This window comes from Phodopus roborovskii, unplaced genomic scaffold (assembly GCF_943737965.1).
Source record: "Phodopus roborovskii unplaced genomic scaffold, PHOROB, whole genome shotgun sequence".
Classification (NCBI taxonomy): domain Eukaryota; kingdom Metazoa; phylum Chordata; class Mammalia; order Rodentia; family Cricetidae; genus Phodopus; species Phodopus roborovskii.
The window spans coordinates 19,265,352-19,284,623 of NW_026125397.1; the positions used below are offsets into that span (position 1 = coordinate 19,265,352).

The 19,272-nt window shown below is 44.1% G+C and overlaps 2 protein-coding genes across 3 annotated transcripts in view; one reads left to right on the forward strand and one right to left on the reverse strand.

Moving 5' to 3' along the window:
• The first annotated feature begins 1,054 nt into the window (after nucleotides 1–1,054).
• On the forward strand, nucleotides 1,055–4,842 carry Tspyl4 (TSPY like 4). The gene has a single exon (XM_051175540.1). The coding sequence runs from the start codon at nucleotides 1,070–1,072 to the stop codon at nucleotides 2,285–2,287; it is 1,218 nt and encodes a 405-aa protein (XP_051031497.1). The 5' UTR covers nucleotides 1,055–1,069; the 3' UTR covers nucleotides 2,288–4,842.
• A 1,112-nt stretch (nucleotides 4,843–5,954) lies between these two features.
• The window catches only part of Nt5dc1 (5'-nucleotidase domain containing 1), an 86,343-nt gene continuing 73,025 nt past the window's right edge, over nucleotides 5,955–19,272 (reverse strand). For both annotated transcript variants that reach the window (XM_051175539.1, XM_051175538.1), the window contains exons 9-12: nucleotides 16,737–16,855; nucleotides 15,107–15,259; nucleotides 12,543–12,711; nucleotides 5,955–7,361 (exon numbers count right to left, since the gene is read on the reverse strand). In XM_051175539.1, coding sequence (XP_051031496.1) covers nucleotides 7,231–7,361; nucleotides 12,543–12,711; nucleotides 15,107–15,259; nucleotides 16,737–16,855 — 572 coding nt within the window. In that variant the 3' untranslated portion in view covers nucleotides 5,955–7,230. The remainder of the gene's footprint in view (nucleotides 7,362–12,542; nucleotides 12,712–15,106; nucleotides 15,260–16,736; nucleotides 16,856–19,272) is intronic.

A 19,272-nucleotide genomic window follows, 5' to 3' on the forward strand; every position in this document is an offset into this window, starting at 1 on the left:
TATTGTTTTGGAGCCTGTCCTAGAACTATCTCTGTAGACCAGGCCTCAAACTCACAGAGATTGGCCTGGGATTAATGGGATTAAAGGTGTGCACCGCCAACGCCCAGCTTTAAGTAGATATTTTAAGGAGACAATAACTTACTGTCTTGAAAAAAAGTATAATTGTTTCGACTATCACAAAGGCAAATTCGGGCTAATGTTTGTTGGCTTCATACCCATAAACATGAAGCAGAAACTAAGACCCAAGACAAATGAACATTAATATGCGTCATTTTAGAAATTAAAGTCCTCTGAGATTATACTTCCTCCAGAAATACCTAAGGGCTAAATTTGTGCAAATGGCGTTAGCGTGGCCACCTGTAAGAGGCAGCTTATATTCATTTAAAAGTGAATAAATATCCAATTGCTTCATAAACGTCGGCCAATGTGTACATACAACAAAATGGCTACAGAAATCGAAATGAATCTTTTGAATGTCTTGTTTGCGTGAGAATGAAGACAGTAACGACACTTCCTTTTCAAAATCAGATTCTGCGCAATTCCTCAGTAACCGCCATGAATTTGTGTCCTAAGTAAGGAAGGTCTGTGAGCTAGTGAATTCGTTTTTCTATTTTTTTTCTCTTTCTTTCTTTTTTTTTTTTTTTTTTTCTGCTCTTCAATTTCTGAGGAAGTCGATAAGACCCGATTCTATAAGACAATAGCTCCTATTTTTTTTTTTAATTTATTGAGACAATGGTTTAGATACTGCCGAAATTAATTCAGAGATTTACGAATATGCATTAATATAATTCTGCATCCATTTATGTAAATCAACGCAATTTCCCAGATAAGATTAAATTTACATCATCGTGTAAAAAGACAAAAAGAATACACTTGATTGACAAGCATAATTACCTGGGTAGCGAATTCTCGCGCTGCAGTTAAATGCAGCTGCTACCCTGACGTCACAGGTTGCCATGGTAGCAGCAGCCCCTGGAGGAAAAGGGGTGGAGCTAAGCACTCACTGCAGTGCTGCGCTGCGTCTGCAGAGGACAAGGAGGGTTCCTCTGCAGGGCTGACATCTTCCAAAATGAGCGGCCTGGACGAGGGCAGTGCGTTCTTTCTCGCTGACACCACGACCCCTGCCCATGCCCAGGAAGTTCTGGATCTGAACCAGGACCAGGGACTCCGCGAGGAAACCGACGCCGCGCAGGGAATGGAGGCCGTAGGTGAGGCCCGTGCGCAGGGAGGCGCGCCCCCGGATTCCGAGCACTGCGGCCCTGCGCTTTGCCCTGCAGTGGCTGAGAATCGCGGTGCTGCGGCGGTGGGAGAGGGGCTGGAGGGTGCGCTATCGCCATCAAAGGGCGGGGATGAAGCCTCAGCCCCTGATGACAGCATCGAAAATGGCTGTCAGCCTGGAGGGCCGCGCAGCCCTGTTGGGTCCAAAGCTCTGGAAGCCTGTGGTGCCGTGGGCCTGGGTTTTCAGATGATGCCGGGGACGAAGAAGACTAAGGAAATGACGGCGACCAAGTGCGCCATCTCTGCGGCTGCGGGAAAGGAGGGAGAAGCAGGGGCAGCGGTGCAGGAAAGGAAGGGCGTGCAGAAGGAAAAAAAGGTAGCTGGAGGAGGCAAAGAGGAGAATCGTCCTAGGGCCCCGAAGATCAATAATTGCATGGACTCGCTGGAGGCCATCGATCAAGAGCTGTCAAACGTAAATGCGCAGGCCGACCGGGCCTTCCTCCAGCTGGAACGCAAATTTGGGCGGATGAGAAGGCTGCACATGCAGCGCAGAAGTTTCATCATCCAAAACATCCCAGGTTTCTGGGTCACCGCTTTTCGGAACCACCCCCAGCTGTCACCAATGATTAGTGGCCAAGATGAAGACATGATGCGGTACATGATCAATTTAGAGGTGGAGGAGCTTAAGCACCCAAGAGCCGGCTGCAAATTTAAATTCATCTTTCAAAGCAACCCCTACTTCCGAAATGAGGGGCTGGTCAAGGAATATGAGCGCAGATCCTCTGGTCGAGTGGTGTCGCTCTCTACTCCAATCCGCTGGCATCGGGGCCAAGAACCCCAGGCCCACATCCACAGGAATCGTGAGGGGAACACGATTCCCAGTTTCTTCAATTGGTTCTCAGACCACAGCCTCCTAGAATTCGACAGAATAGCTGAAATTATCAAAGGGGAGCTATGGTCCAATCCCCTGCAATACTATCTGATGGGTGATGGGCCACGCAGAGGAGTTCGAGTTCCACCAAGACAGCCAGTGGAGAGTCCCAGGTCCTTCAGGTTCCAGTCTGGCTAAGAGCTGCCTTTCCCAGAAGCTCCTGCAGGAGAGTCCTACCACCTCCTCAGTGTGGCCAGCAGCATGCAGCCTTCTGTCTGCTTTCTCTATCTGTTGGATTGTGTCCTTTGGTTCTTCTAAGTCTCCAGTAGTTTTCAAGACTGGCTTCCACATCTGTGCTCTTTTTCCTCTAGGCCATCACGACATTCTGCATAGTGTTTATGGTATTCCAAGTGCATGGCCTCCCAACTGCTTCTAAGCCAAGCTCACAGTGCTGTAGTGTGTCCTGCCTTCCTTCCTTTGCATGGCTTGGTTCCCGTCTGTGACCATGTCTTCTTCCAGTTTCTAAAGGTGGTTCTCTACCACAAGAAAGCTTGACACATCCTTACCAAGGACTAGCCAAGTTTCCATTCTTTCTGCTGTGTCCCTGATGTCTGTGTACTGTGATGAACTGTGACTTTTACCACTGCAAGATGGGACTGCATCCCAACCCAGCCATCAGCCCAACAGGACATTCCAACTGATCCTAGCTGCCTTCCTGGGCCTTTGCCCTTTGCCCTGCTTGTTACCGGTGTAACAAGCGAGTGACTGCTGGGGGACCGCTAGGCATGAGTGAAGTAAGAGTCGAGGAGTGTTTTGTTTCCACACTGGCCTTGTTCCTTTGGTTACTGTACATCGTGACCAACTCCTGGTGAGTATGAAGGCCTGTGCAATTGTCCAGTAGTTCTCTCCTGCTTGAGCTTTGCACAGGCCAACGTTGCTCCTCAGGAACCGTCTAAGCTGCTAGACGGCACCCAGGACGCCCTCGACAGTGTGCACCACTGCCCATGGCTCGTGTTGGCTATTGGGCAGGATGTGTAGTCGTCACACGCGGCAGTACCCGTGGCAAAACTGGAGCGGTCTCTTCTAGCAGGTGGTCTCTTCTGAGCCCTAGCCAACCCGTTATTCCCAATCCAGGCAACTCCCTTAGGTAGCCCCCCCCTCATCCACACCTGCTCTGATTAAGTCTAAGGTGCCTAGGTTGGGGCAGTTAGAAACCATTTGTGGCACACAGAGTTTGCTGTGTCTTCCTCTCTCTGACTCTTCTCTTTTTCTTCCTTGGTCCCTTTCTCTTTAAAGCAGTTACAGCCCAGAGACAGAAAAACAAAACTGGCAGGAAGGTTCATTTTTTTTTTAACCCCTCCCCGGTGTGTACAGGCAGAAAAAACAGACACTGTAGTCTCCAAATCTCTTGCTGCCTGCACCATTTCACACTTCTCTTGGCAACATCAGAATATTTCAGGGGAGGCCGTTTTCCCTCCTCCTTCTCCATTCTACCAGACGCCGCCGTGCATTTCTTAAGCTCTAGTTTGAGTGTCTGGGACAAGAGAAAGAAGACTCAATGACAGACTGTGCCACCCCAGAGCAGGATGTGAATGAACTAACTATGACTGCACCCGTTTCTAAGGGCACTGGGTCTTTCTCAGGCCTCAGCCTGTAGAATGACCAGAGACCAGCTGCCTGCATCATCCCTGTTCAGTTTGCCTGACCTTGGCCCTTATTTATCAGCTTTTGAATTTCCTTCCTTGTTTCCATCCTAACAAAGGAGGGAGTGGGCTGTAGAGTGCATTGTGGGAGAATCCAAGCCTCTTCTGAGGGATGGGGAATGCGAGCCACGCTCCCTGTGGGTATGCAGCAGTGACAGAGGCTCCTAGTTCTGAGCCGGCAGTGTTGCCCTCACCCATTCCCTTTCTGACTTACAGGACTTGTCTGAAGCTCCTCCAGGGCTCAGGAGATCTGGATACCTTCAGCGGAGGCTGGGAATTTAGCAAGAGGACTAGAGGGAAAGGGAGCGGTGTTGCAGAGTGAGTTGTAGACCAGCTGTGATGATTGACATCTTCAGGAGCAAGGTTGGGGGCAGGGGTCCCTGAGGCATGTTCTGGGGCAGAATGGAGAGATCAGATGGGTTGGGATTTAAAAGGGATGCTTGGAGGATTTTCCTATAGTTTTACCTAACTCTCAGCTTCACCAATAGATCTTTTTTTAAACAGATGTAAGTCTGGGTGTTTTTTTTTTCCTGTCAGATTCCAGGAGTGACCTTTGTCTGTAGATCAATGGCATACACTCCTTATCCCACTGTGCTTGAGCAAACCCTATGACTCCCTGTCAGCCGACTGGCAGAATTGATGTTTACAAGCCTGCCTCTTGCTTATAATTGAGAACAGTGCAAACATTTGAATTTCTGTCCTTTGCAGTATGAAGATTCCTGTGAATATTCATTACTAGATTAACTTATTCTGATGTCTGTTCACCTATAGCTGTTATTCTTAGAAATACAATCCGCACAATGTGATCTTTGACATCTGAAAAACTGTTGCTGTGTCTTGTAAAAGTGATTTCAAAAGGAAATATGTAACTTGTCCTACTGATATTTCTTGCTGTAGAAATACTTGACATTATGTTCTTAACCAGTGTGGGGACTAGAATTGCTGTCACAGTGAGAATCTTAGTCCTTTGTCTTCTCCTGTGTGCTTGAAAGGAAACTATGTTACTGTTATGTTTCTTGTCTTCACCAAAAAGAAATAAATGAATAAAGAGAATAAAAGTCTGTGCTGTCTGGGCTAACACAGTTTGGGCAGCAACGAAGCACTTCACTTCTTTTCAGATCAAAATATCAAAATGTTTTTTTTTGGGGGGGGCAGAGGTGAGAGACTATCTGAACTGGTTTTTGAGGCTGCACAGAGAATAGCTAGGGAAACTGGGCGTGGTAGCACACATCTGTGACTGCAGCTCTTGGGAGCCAGAGGAAGGAGGAGCTGGAGTATGAGGCCATCTTGGGCTACAAAGCGCGCGCGTGCACACACACACACACACACACACACACACACACACACACACACACCCCTTTGATATGGCCTTAATACAAGATTTATAAATGGCATATACATGGTATTCATCTATATATCCGTCTATCTAGTATTAAGACTGTATCAAAGGAAGGAAACTAAGATAGAAAAGTGAGGAAGAAAAAGAGCGCAGGGGAAGGGCTGCAGGGATGAGCCAGCTGTTTGGCAAGTGACGCAGATAGACTGTGGGAGTCTAATTTTCACAGCAGATTAAGCAGAACCGAAACCACGTTAACCTGCAGCAAGTGAGTGGTATTGTCTCATCAGAAGAATACCTTTGCTAGACTACAGCTGAATACAAAGGAACGGTGGGGAAGGGCAGCATGCTCTGCTTACATCTAGGATAGGAAAAAGGCAGAGGCTGAACAATTAGTGAACCTGCAAGAAAAAAACCCCAGCTCTCTCCCCAAGCCCAGGAATCAACGTCAGCAAAACCTACATGTAGGAAATGCGCCAGGTGCCAGCAACTTCATGGACTACCCAGCTACTTGGCAGGTTTTAACTCAGCAGAAATCTTGGCCCATTTGTCAAGTTTCTGCTCAGATGGTTAAAATATTTGGCTATTCATTTTCATAAACCATATAGCATTTACACCTTTCTCAATACAGATAATACAGACATATTTAGCTTCTAAACCTATATGAAATAGTGGCTTAGTGCGTAAAGTCACTTACCCCGAGTGTGATGACCTGAGTTTAATCCTTGGGACATACATGGTAGATGGAAAGAACACAAGAACACACAAACACACACACACACACATAAAATAAACATTCTTGTCTACTAACACAAGAAACAACCAAAGGGAAAAATAGCTTTATTTTAAAGCAAAGTGAAATCTCTACTTAAAGCATACACTAGATAGCATCTTTTATTTGGCCCTAAGTTTGATTGTGCGTGCTCAGTATAACACTCCAATGACATCATGGATATCAAATACATCACTGTATATGTATATTTATTGATCAACATCAAAAATACAGAAGATAAGGGAAAAAGTTATCCTTTTAATTACCCTGAGAAATGCATCTTCATAGTACACTTGGGTTTTATCTCAACATTTACAGATTTTTAACAGGATAGTTTTTCAGTGCATATATTAGTATGCTAAATTACAAGGAAAAAATGATAATGTTTTCTAGTCCTATCTGTCTATTATGGAGAGTGAAGTTAACAGGCAAAGGGGATCAGGAACTTACGAATGTCAGGTGAACGTAAACATCTTGTGCGAATGTGATCTGATATAAATGCTGCTAATGTAACTCACCAGAACCTCACAGGACACACCTGCCCTGCCATGGAATGTACTGATGAAGCTCCAGAGTGCTCCTTCCAGACATTTAGTGCTCTCTCTCCCCAAGGACAAAGCAGAGCTGAGTTTAACTTCTTCCTAATGGGGTAAGGTATTATCTCAAGAAATCATGTCTCTTTATTAATGCATCTTGAGAGAAAAATAGCAAGACGTTTGATAGTTTAGAAAAAAATGAGTCCCACTAGACTGGTGTTTCCTCTCAATTCTGGTTACATTTTTAATTTGGACATATGAAACATATGAATATTCAGCTGTATTTATCCGTACAAATCTATTTTGGAGCACAGGTGTACTCACTAGGTCTCAAATCATGTTGAGAATCACATTCATCGGCAGGCTTGTTCAAAAGCCATTGCTGGGCCCTCATCCTGAAGTTTCTGATTCAGGAGGTTTGGAGCATGGCATTCAAATATGCATTTTCAAGATCTATCTCTGCTGGTCTTCGGGCCAGGCATTGGGAGCTGCCCAACTAGGGAGATGTATAAATACTTGCTTGCATATGTGTCTGTTATCATCTTGGGAGAATCCTCAAAACTACTGTGCAGAGGATATTAATCATGTTCTTTTTTAACTTAAAGACACTAAAATTTTTACTCTAACAAGAAATGTTAAACATGAAAACAATTTATATAAAATGATATATGTTTTTAAAAAGACAGATTAACCCATTTGGTAAATTTTCATTGATCAATTGTTCTTATAAAACATTTGCATTTTTTGAAAAATTAACATTTTTAAGCAGTATGTCTGATGCACATATGGTTGGTTCATTTTTCAGTAAATATGATTTTGCTGTCTGTGTCTTGAGAATATAAGGTATAATGGACCAATGGATAGTAACCAGCTGTTTTTGAACTGTTTGTAGAGAATCTTGTAAATTTGTAGTCCAGGGGTAACTCTGTGAGGGAGGGAAGGAAAAAAAATAATGATTGTTTTATAAGCCACCAAACTCCTTTCATAAATGCAAACAGATTAAAATTCAGCATTTCAGGAGCAGAAGAAGGACAGTAACAGTCACATTAAAGTGCATGGGAAATGACCCACTACACAAAGAACTACAGATAACTAGAGAATTCTGGGAGTGGGAGGCACAGTCTTCCCCAGGGAAGAGCACAGCACGGATTATCCAGCGCCCAACTGTTAACCTTGAAAACAGGCACATACAAGGAACATTTTTTTATGACACACCGTAGTTTGTAGTTATGTATTTAGGAATATATATGTAGATACATATACACATATGCATGTTACAGAAATTAATGAAAAAGAGGCCATGAATTTGAAAGAGCAAGGAAGGATGGATGGGAGAATTCGGAAGGAGGAAAAGGAATGGGGAAATGATGTAATTATAGTGTCAGCAAGAACCCCAAAAGGAATAATAAAACAATTCAGTGTTTCTATTCCATCAGCAGTTTTGATACTTGTGCTACCGACAGCTGGGCACTAAGGCTACAGAGAGTATAGTCTAAGTATATAAAATTTACAATATGATGCATGCCAAATCACGTTACATACACTCCACATAATCCCCAGAACTCTGCCCAAATTATATTTTATATTAGGTGCCACAGAGAGGTGTCAAGGCTCAAGCAGTTAATCTTTACCAGGAGAAAACTAGTGCTGGATAGGAAGAGGGAACATTGCTTTCTTGATGTCAGACAAAGTCATGTTTACTGTGAACAGGAAAACACTAGTAAACATCATATACTCTGGATTCTGGGTATTTAAATGTGAATGGCATTAAGTAAGTGACATGCAACAGCAATGTTACTTACAGTAACAACAAAGCTCTGTTAATACTAAATATGGGGCACTGGGCGGTGCTGGCACACACTTTTAATACTAGCACTTGGGAGGCAGAGGCAGCAGATATCTGTGAGTTCAAGGTAAGCTTGTCAACAGATTGAGTTCCGGGACATCCAGGGCTACACAGAGAAAGCCTGTCTTGAAAAAACAAAAAATAAAAACAAATAAACAAACAAAAAGAAATATGGGGGCTTGGGCTGGAGAGATGGCTTAGAGGTTCAGAGCATGGCTGCTCTTCAAAGGTCCAGAGTTCAACTCCCAGCAACCACAAGGTGGGTCACAACCATCTGTAAAGAGATCTGGTGCCCTCTTCTGGCCTGCAGGCATACATGCAGGCAGAACACTGTATACACAATAAATAAATCTCTTTTTTTTGGGGGAGGGATGTAGGTGGGTGGGTGGGGGAGGCTGGAATGATGGCTCCACATTTAAAAGCTGTTCTCCCTGACGATTGGAATTTGCTTCCAGCATCCACATGATGCTGTTCATGAACACCTGCATCTCCAGTTTCAGGGATCTTATACCCTCTTCTGGCTGTTACGCCCTGTCCCCCATCGCCTTAAAAAGTCGGGTTGATTGGAAATAGCTCAGTGGTTAGGAACACATATTGCTCTCACACAGGACCTGAGCCTAGCCAGCTGGTCAGCAAGCTAGAGAGCCATCCAAACCTGGCCTCCTCTTCCCAGAATCCACAGCACTGACTGTAACTGCAGCTCCAAGGGGATCTGTTGCCTGTGTGGACACCTGCCTGCCAGTACACATACAAACAGACACACATAATTTGAAGTAATAAAAATAAATCTTGAAAGAGGAAAAGAAGCGCTTGCAGCTTCACCAAGAGGATTAGAGTTCGGGTCCCAGCATCAACATTGGCCTTTGCCTTCCATGATATCTAAAGCTCTCTTCTGACCTCTGTGGGACTTACACACATGCATGCACACATAGTTATACACACTGCACTAAAAAGAATAGAAAGTAAAGAATAACCCTGAGGCTGGCCAGGTGGCTCTGGATCCCCAGGACCCACACTGAAACCCCACAGCTCTCTGGCTTGCTGAGCAGCTGGCTAGACTATCCTACTTGGTTACTTGGTGAGTTCTAGCCCTGTGAAGGGGAAAGGTGGATGTTGCCTGAAGAAACACACACACACACACACACACACACACACACACACACACACACACACACACACACACACACACAGAGAGGCACAGAATAGGCAAACTAAGACAAAAAACAGAGATCACCAAACTAGGAATTCAGGAGACCATGGAGTCAGCAAGAAGGCACCAGATGCATCTCTGTTGTAGGAAGTCACCATGGAAGCTGATTACTTGGAACAAAATAGCAAAGGACACCTTCTCCTGATTCTTGCTTATTGTAGCAATTTTCTCTTCAATTCTGCCACTAATACACTATATCAGCAATATTATCCCAACTGTGGAATGAAGTGAACCAAAATGAACGCATTGCCACACTGTAAAAAACAAGACAAAGAGAAAGGCTCTCGGGACTTCAACAGAGATCATTAGGACTGGAGTCCTAGAGGGTTTTATCTTTCGTATGTGTAAAGCCATGACCAGTCCAGGCTTCTTTTCTTATTCTGAGGTAAGTAATGCAATGGCATCTGTGGCTCACATAAACAAGCTAGGGGTCTGTAGGAGACTCAACACATTCCTAAAAATGTGATTACTGTGTTACACGTGTCTGCAACATCAGAACAGATAAGGGACAACTCTCCCCACTTTCCCAGCCACAAAACGACTTCTTCCACTTTGTGTTAGCTCCTCTGAGGGAAGCCAGCCCTGTGAAGTTCTCTCCTAGGGCGCAGAGAGGAAGCTCTCGGCATCAGAGAGGCAGGCCTGTGGAAATGCTCAGATGTTCTTCCAGAGGACCCTAGTTCAGTTCAAGTATCTACACTGGGTGGCCTGCACAGGCACCTACATGCATGTGGCAGACAGACACAAATATAATAAGAAACAGAAAAAGAGAGGTGCACTGAGCTAAAATTTCTAAAGTAGACTTTAGAACTAAAATTCAGTTTTCCACTTCTTACTATTCATAACCACACTTCTTGGCAATTTTGATATCCATCCAGGTGTCTGAGATAATCCAGTTTCTGTCACGTCACCCCCCAAAAATTTTGAATTATTTTGAAAGACAATAGTTTCTTTAACAGATTGTTTTTGTAAGAAAGATTTTAAGGCTGTCTTTAATTTTGTGTGTAAGCGATGAACATGTAAGAGGACCATTGAGAAAAATATACCATTTCTGAAGGACAGAATGACATACTGGGTTTGCACACTGACACACAGATGGATCTTTTAGAAGACCAGACCTCTCTTAGGGTCACCACCATCATTCTACGGATAGTTCAGGAAAGTGCCTTGCGTTCCCCCTCATATCTGCCTGTAAGAGACAACACACACTCTGGTGCCATCAGCTCCAGTTCAGGAACACGAAGCTCACACCCGATCCAGGCTTCTAACTTGAAGCTGAAAGAGCTAGAGCAGTCAGACAGACAGACACCAGAGTGAAGTCACTGGGACACTGAAGGGACAACCAACACGTAGGGACACATGATTTCCAGGGAGACCAATACGAGAAGAGGGAAGCCCGCTTTGCCACAGGTGTCCTCACGCACATGCATTCAGGCTGGAGGCTGGCGAGGTACCAGCAGCAGGAAAGCCAGGGACTTGGGCAGTCTTGAGGGCTGAGAGACAGAACTGAGTGGCTAGGGCCCAGTACAAAACAAGGGCAGAGAACTGGATTCTGCCATGTTCTCCTCAAGCCCTTTGCCCACTAAGACTTCACACAGAAAGCACACGCCTCTATATAGCAGGGCGGCTTCTTAGCCTCTCGATTAACCAGGAAAGGCTAAGTTCCCATCTGAGGAAGGAGGGCAGCCCACTGACTGTCACAGACTTCCAGTTACTACGTTTGTTCCTGAGAACTTGGACATCCCAGAAGTGCTTTTCTCTCACGTTAATAATGAATATTTCCCCAGGTGTCTAGTTTGTTCCATATGGTCACTGCTACTCTTGGAGCCCTAATTACTAAAAATTCATTCTTTCCCATGTTACCTTTTATGGCTCCTTTATGCTTCTGCATCTCCTGTGGTTTTACTCGGGGGTGCTTCATTCTGCACCCCACCTTCCTTCCTGTCTAGCTCTGTCCACTGTGTGTAATCAGCTATGAAGTCTATTAATTACAAACCAGTTTGATTTGGAAAGATTTAATTAAAAATTTTCATTCTCTTAGTTTTTGCATCTCTATAAAATGTCTCATTCTTTTGTTTTCTATGCTGGGCTGTTTCTGTTATTTTTGTGGTTTCCTAGCCTTATATTCCTGGCAATTTTTCACTCTGGGCTACACATTATATGACTGGCTTTAAGGAAGTATTCAAAGAGTCCTAGAATAATGTATTTTTCAAAAGAGAATGGGCACTCATTTCCACCAAGTATATGGAGGCATTGACCATGGATAGACTATAATTTTTTGCTATCCAGCTGTCTGAAGCTGAGCTTCAGCCCCTGTGAAAATGTGGACTCTGTCTTAATTCATCCTTACAACAGAGAATGAAGGAACCTGTCAGGCCCATCATCTCTTCTAGTTCCTACCTTAGAAGTTACAGGAGTTACTGAAAGGTTCACCCAACTTCAGTGGGCTCTTTGAGGGAAAGCAGCCCAAAGCCACGTGCATCTTACTGGGCTTTCTAAGCATCTTGTCCTGGTAAATCTCCCAACCTGTACCCAATGTTTCCAAACAGTTAATTTTTTTTTTTTTTTTTTTTTTTTTGTAGTTGGGTTCAGAAATGAGAGAGAGAGAGAGAGAGAGAGAGAGAGAGAGAGAGAGGAAAGAGAGAGAGGGGAGAGAGAGAGAAAAGAGAGGGGAGAGAGAGAGAGAAAATATGCGTGTGGTAGTGGTGGTCCTAACTCAGGCTGCCCTATTTAAAAGCTCTTTCCTCTAAGAAATAATGCATTATACAGACTGAGCAGGGTATATTTAGGTGTGTGTGTGTGTGTGTGTGTGTGTACATATATGCATTTAATGTTAGTGAAATAAGAAGCCATGAATTTGAAAGAGAACAGGAGGTGTGTATGAGAGGGTTTGGAGGAAAGAAATGGTAGTGAGAAAAGATGTAATTAAATTATAATCTCAAAAGTAAGGAAAAAACAACAACGTCTTAGAAAACCCCTTCTTTTGAGACAACACAGTTAGGGTCTAACAGTTGCTACCGTTGACAGAGGCTTCCCAGGTATCCCCACATTACCTGCAATCACTTCGATGCTCGGAATTGCAATGGTGCTGTAGGTGCTGATTCTCCTAGAGGACCATGTATACACCAAGGAGTCTTCTGCATTTCCTCGTCTCGAGATTGAGTCAATAAAGTATGAGCCCCATTTATTAGATAAGGAGTTAAGAGGCTTTACCTTTGGAGCCTGAAAGAGAAAGGAGCTGTGATTAGAACGGCATCTGCAGTGAGCTGGCCCTACAAGGCTACAGTCACTAAATAAAAGGAGTAGGGAAATGCTACAGGAACCCACCAGCCCAGTTTGGGGACACAATTCATCTTTGCAAAGAAAGTAATATTCCCTTATTATTAGGGCCCTTTAATGTGACCCAGAATTGGCTCTTTAATGGTTAGTTGTCACAATCTGAAAACTATCCTAAAGTATATTTTTTTTCTCTATGATTAAAATAATTCTAATTTACTTGTCATCACCACTAATATTATTACATGAAAGTTAATTGAAAAAATGTATTTTAACAGCAAAAGCCACTATGGGCTTAGGCAGAAACCTGGTGCTAGGGTAACTCCCAAGAATCCACAAGGAGAACACCAACTAAGGCTCCTAGCAGTAGTGGAGAGGATGCTCAAACCGGCCTACCCCTATAATCAGATTGATGAATACCCCAACTATCATCATAGAGCCTTCACCCAGTAATTGATAGAAGGAGACACAGAGATCCACAACCAAGAACGAGGCCGAGCTCCAGGAATCCAGGCGAAGAGAGGGAGGAGGGGACAAACGAGCGAGGGAGACCTAGATCATGGTATATGAGCTATCTCATTGGAGCCCATTCCCTATGGTGGGATGTCATGCTCACTCTCAATGCAGGGGAGAGGGGCCTGGCCCTGCCCCAGCCTATTGTACAAGACTGTGTTGCCTCTTCTTGGGAGATCTTGCTCATGAGGAGTGGACTGGGGGTGAGCTAGGGGGAAGACAAGGAGGGGATTGGGAGGAGGCGAGGGGAGGGTGGGAAGGAGAGCTGTGGTTGGAATGTAAAATCAAATAAAAAAATGGTAAAAATAAAAAAAAATCCAACTTCACTGGAATTTGCTCATTTAGTATTTGTTTTTCAGAAGAGACTGAGGACATGAAAACTTATTTATTGCCTTCAATATACCTGAAACAGGAAGCCAGTATATCACTAAAGGTTTAAAATTGCTATTATTTATTTACTATTATTTTAGACAGAAAGTCTCACAGTTCATTCCTGCTGGCCTGGTACTTATTATATAGATCAGGCTGGCTTCAGACTCACAGAGATCTACCTGCTTCTGCCTCCCCAGTGCTGGGATTAAATGCATGCACCACCATGCCTGGGGTACTAATTTTGCTTTTCTAGAAGAATATTTTCTAGCCTTCTCTGAGAAGACCGAGAGACTAAATATGCCCATTTCTAGGGCTAAACCCTGACTCTCTCACAGGTAGACCATGTGTGGATTTTCCAAAGCTCATTTAAACTGAATAAGTCATTAAAAATATAGAATTAAATGCTTCTGTAGGCATGTTTTGAACTTTGGGAACAGAGACTCTTTATCTATTACATGCTTGACACTTGGTGGAAAACTACATTTTTCTTAACAACCGCAGTGGCAGAATTCTTTTAGTTTTCTCTAGGGACTGTTTCCTTCCTGCTGTAACCGAGGATGTTTGAGTTCCATCCCCTCCACAGGGAGGCAGGAAAGAGTCTAAACTGGCAAGAGGCAGAGTTTATTCTGTGCAGTTGAGAGCAACAGGCCTGAGCCCTGCACTCCAGCAACAGGGCCTCGTCCGTGCGAGTCTCAGGGTTATGTCAAGGGATAGTTGTAAAGAAATTGAACAATTGCTTCATTTATGTTAAATGTGGGCAGAGAGATACACGACAGAGCACATTTTTTCCTTTTGACACTTTTCCCTTGATGATTTCACACATGTCTATTATGGATTTGGATTATATTCACTTCCTTACCTTCTCTCCCCTCCCCCTGAACTCCTCCTCCCCAACAAGTCCCCTCTGACTCTAGACTTTCATGTCCTTTTAAAAACACGACTCACTGAGTTTAATTAGGGCTGCTTGCATGAGCATGGCTGTGGGCTTTTTTACCGGAGCATGGGCAACGTAGCAGTGGCTACACCACTGAAGAGAAGGCGTTTTCGTCCCTGGCAGCCAACAGCTCCCCAGTTATGTGTTGGGGGGGGGGCTCATGCAGTTCTCCCTATCCACGATGGAATGATGAAGGTATAAACTAGGTTCTTAAAAGCAGACGATACAACTAAGTTGGCTACAGCTACCTGCTCAGGCGGATAATAGAGATTCGAACATAAACTACAGAAACATGAAAGTATCCAGTCAGACCCTGTTTTTTGAGACAGGGTCTCATGAAGCCAAGGCTGGGGTAAAACGCACTATGTAGCCAAGGCTAGCCCCTAGGTCCTGATCCTCTTGTCCCATTTATCACGTGGTGGACTACAGGCATATGAGACCACTCCCAGCTCGTTCTAGAATCAGGTAGCGTAAGGAGACTTCAGCTTTAAACACCCAAGGAAAGGCGGGGCCCTTACTTACGTCATATTTCCCTCTCTTCTCCAGGGGCTCTGCCTCCTCGGCCTTCTCCACTGCTTGCCCTCGAAGCTCCTCGAGGATGAGAACGGTCTCCCAGTTACTATAGTGACGAGCTGGGAAAATATCTGAGTGCATGCTGTCTCCAAAGTAAACGACCTGTGGTTCAGACAGAAAACTCTGGATGAGGCACGGATGCTCACGGAGAGCAGCCACTGCACAGAAAATATGAAAAACGCCCTCAACAGGCGTCAGAGGAGGAGAGCCAGAAACGGTATAAGTGGCTTAGGCGTCCGTAAATCATTTCTCAGGTGACCAATTACTTGCCCAATTAGATTCACAGGTTTGTGGAAGGAAGGTAGAAGATTTTATTAGATTTCCCTAGTGAAGAAGCGAACCTATCTATTTTCACATGTCTACACTTAAATCTGCCTCTAAAACAAAAACTGACAACCTACAGGTACAAAAACTGACAACCTACAGGTATTGCTTGTTAGGGTCATATAGCATTGTGGTGACACATTACTTATGATTTATTTAACTTGCCTGAGGATTCAGAAAGCAAAGTTAGCCTCAAGCTATAGAGATCAGGCAGTGCTGACAGACAGCTTTAATCCTAAAACTCAGGGTTAAGAGGTAGATGGATCTCTGTGAGTCCAAGGCCACCCAGATCTATACAAGATTGATCCAGTCCTAAAGGAAAACAGCTCACATAGAAATGATCTCAGCACCTGGGACCACAGGTCTTTAATCCCAGCACTAGAGGGTATAAAAGATAGGAGCAGGGTCTTTAGTAGTTTGTATCAGTGATTCATTCTCCAGCCATACTGAGAACAGGAAGACATTGAAGTCTCAGGACTCTCCAGCCATGACGTTTGGTGGATCCAGAATCTCCTTTCACTCTGAGGTAGAGTAAGAGCTAGCGACCGACTGCTTTGCTTTTCTGATCTTCAGCTTGGAGTTTGAACCCCAGTATCAGTCTCTGGGTCTTGTACTTTTCCTATCACACACCCTGCGAGCTCACTGTGGATCTGCTGAGACAAAACCCTGGGTGCCCTGGCTCTGCAGAAACTGAACACACGAAATGTTCAGTCTAGCAAGTAAAGTCCGAGGCAAAGCCCTGTTGATCCAGGGGTAAGAATCAGAGGCCCCTCCCTTCCAGGTCTGGTGTCCACTGAAGCCCTGACCACTTCTCAGGCGGCTAAGAAAGCAGGTACCAATGGACCAGGACTCAGCTACCCGGTGATCTCTCCTGCTCATGTAGAGGAAAGGATTGTGGGTAAACAAATACCAATGTCCAACCTGACAATGTGATCGAGGGGTCAGAGGCAAGTAATACTTTAAGGGAAAGCTAGTAAGCCTCTGCCATTTCGGCCACTGCTTGTTTTCCATATCAAATAGCCTTTGATTAGTTATTATCCATGTCTCAGGAATCCCATGTCTGAATCATGTACTTCCTAGATCTGGGGCTTCTCTGCAATCTACCAAAAGTCAGAAAAAGAGAGGGATGTAACAGGTTCTCAGAGGCATATGACCCACCGAGGTACCAAACTGTAACCATTTAAAGCCACGGTTTTGTTCACAATCATTTGTATCTGCATGTGGACATCAAGGACTCTGCCCAATTAGAAATTACCTTGGGTTCAGGCTTTCCGGTCATTTTCTTCAGAAGCTCATAGAGATGGGCAGCATTGCCTTGGGAGTACCAGCCTGGTTTATCCAGAGAGGGCAGCTCCTCCTGCTCCTCATCGTTCTCTGCAAACATGGTGGACAACCACTTTTTAGTTGGGCTACCGTCAGGAGGAAACCATGTGGGAAGAAGCATTCACGTAGTAAGCTCTCTGTGCACGTGTTCACATGTATGTATTTATATATGTACACAGGCATGGTACATGGATGCACGGTGCACATTTGGAGGTCAGAGAACGAATCTCAGGAGTTGGCTCTGTCCTTCAACTACATGGGTTCTAAGGATTAAACTCAGGCTGTTGGGTCCTCTGTCTTGGCAGGAAGCACCCTGCTGAGCCGTCTTGCTACCCTGCCTCTGCTTTAATAAAGTGCTTCACTTAGTGAACATAATCATGGAAACCCAATTAAACCCTGTCTTTTGAGAAGCAGGGGAGAGGGAACAGACTATTATCAGTGACCCGTTAAATCCAGGCTTGAAATCTGCATCATGTTCTAGCAGGATGAGGGGAGGGAGACACAGGTCCCATCACCTACCAAAGACGCTATCTGCAATTGGTACCTGCTTGCAAAAGAGGAAAAGTTAGTCTTTAATGGAGTCTCTCTGGGTTTATTAACCACACCAGGGTAAGCCCATGCACAGGAGTAGTTGGCCAACAAGAAACAAACCCAGTGGTGTTTTGATACTTTTTTTTTTTTATCATATTGCCTTTTTTTCTTGTTACTGACTCTTTGTACATTTTGTGATTTTGTGTGTTTTTTTTTTAAAGAGAGAGGGAGGGAGGGAGGGAGAGGAAAGGTATGGAGTTACATAGGTGAAGAAGTAGGGAGGCTTCTCAGAAGGGTCGAGAAAGAGGAAAATGTGATCAAAATATATTGTATAATTTTTTAATCCCAGCACTCAGGAGGCAGAGGCAGGTGGATCTCTGTGAGTTTGAGGCCAGCCTGATTTAGAGAACGAGTTCCAGGTTAGCTAGGACTGTTACACATTCACACCCAAGAGGATTTAATTACTTCACCCTACTCCTGGCTTAGGGCAGGAAGAGGGAGTAGAGGAAGACTCCCTGCTATTAAAGCGAGAGTTCAAGTGGTCCAAACAGTCTTCAGTCTCCCACCATGCCATTTGGTCTCTGCCTCCCGCAACTCTCCCTATCCCCAGCCCCTGAAAAACAGGGCTAGTGAAAGAAGACTGGTGTATCTGATACACTGGATTGGGCCTGCTATTATATGCCTTGGACACAGGCTGGGAGCTGAAGATAATCCGCCTGTTTAATACAGTCTAAATGAAAAAGATCATCGACGACTCTGGAAGCCATTCTTACAGCTTTGGAAACAACATGAGAGCAAGAAGCCCCCCTTTCCAGGAATGCAATGGCTTTAGATTTCAAAACAACTGACTGGGTCTTTCTTGTGATTTTTGTTACCTTTGGCCCCTTTGCTGTGCCTCTACCGACAGTCTCAATGAGACACAGGCACATGTTATATACAAAGGGCCCTCTTTTAGGGAATGAATAGCAAATTGCCATGGTCTCTACTGGGATCTGAGAAAGATAATTGAGGGTTCCTAAAGCGTAAGTTTTGTTAGCTTTGCTATGAAATCAATTTGGAACGGGACAGGAGTTTATACAGAAGGGGAAAACTATGTTAAGTCAGGTATTAAAAACACATCTCTAAATTGCTAAGTAACTTAAGCTAAAATTTAATTTCTACATGTAAAAGCCATAAGCAGACTCCCTAAATGTGTGCTCAGCTTGAAATACAAATCACCTCACACGAGTATTGGCAGACTAAATGATGGTCACTCACTGGAGCTAATTGGGAATCGATCTATTAACTTTACAATGACAAGTGAACTGTAACATGAAGAAAATGTCCACCCAATCTAAACTATTTTGAACAATTTTGAAAGTACAAGCACAGCTGATTAAAGCTGCATATACGACTGGCAGCTTATGGTCAAGGGGCTCTTGCTGTCATTCTAGAATCTCTTTTTCTAATTTTTCTGCATCAAGTGAAAATCCTACTCTCAAAAGAACAGTTCGGAGATCAGACCATCTCGTTGCCCAACATTAAACCTAAGAAGATCCAACCTGTTTCTTGGAGACATACACCGGAGTGTATCTTTTTTCATCTATTTTTGTTTAGCATCAAATGTCTTACTTTGTATAATGTAGGCTTGTGGACAAGTGGTGAATGCGGAGGTATTTTTGAGAGTACATTTATATTTTATATGTAGATAGTCACTTCTCAATGTCAGTGGAAATCTTTCTGTTGTTTATGAAGTACATGTACATAGCTCAATGGTAGGGTACTTGCTCAGCGTGTATAAGGTTCTGGATTTGATTTCTCGCCCAGAAAAAAAAAAAATTCTGCTTCAAATGGTGAGACCCAATCAGCTAAAAAAAGTGAGATAAGAAAGTAATTGATTTCTGTTTCCAGTTCAGATTCTAATTCATTCCACAGGGTGTGTAGAATCTATTTGTAGC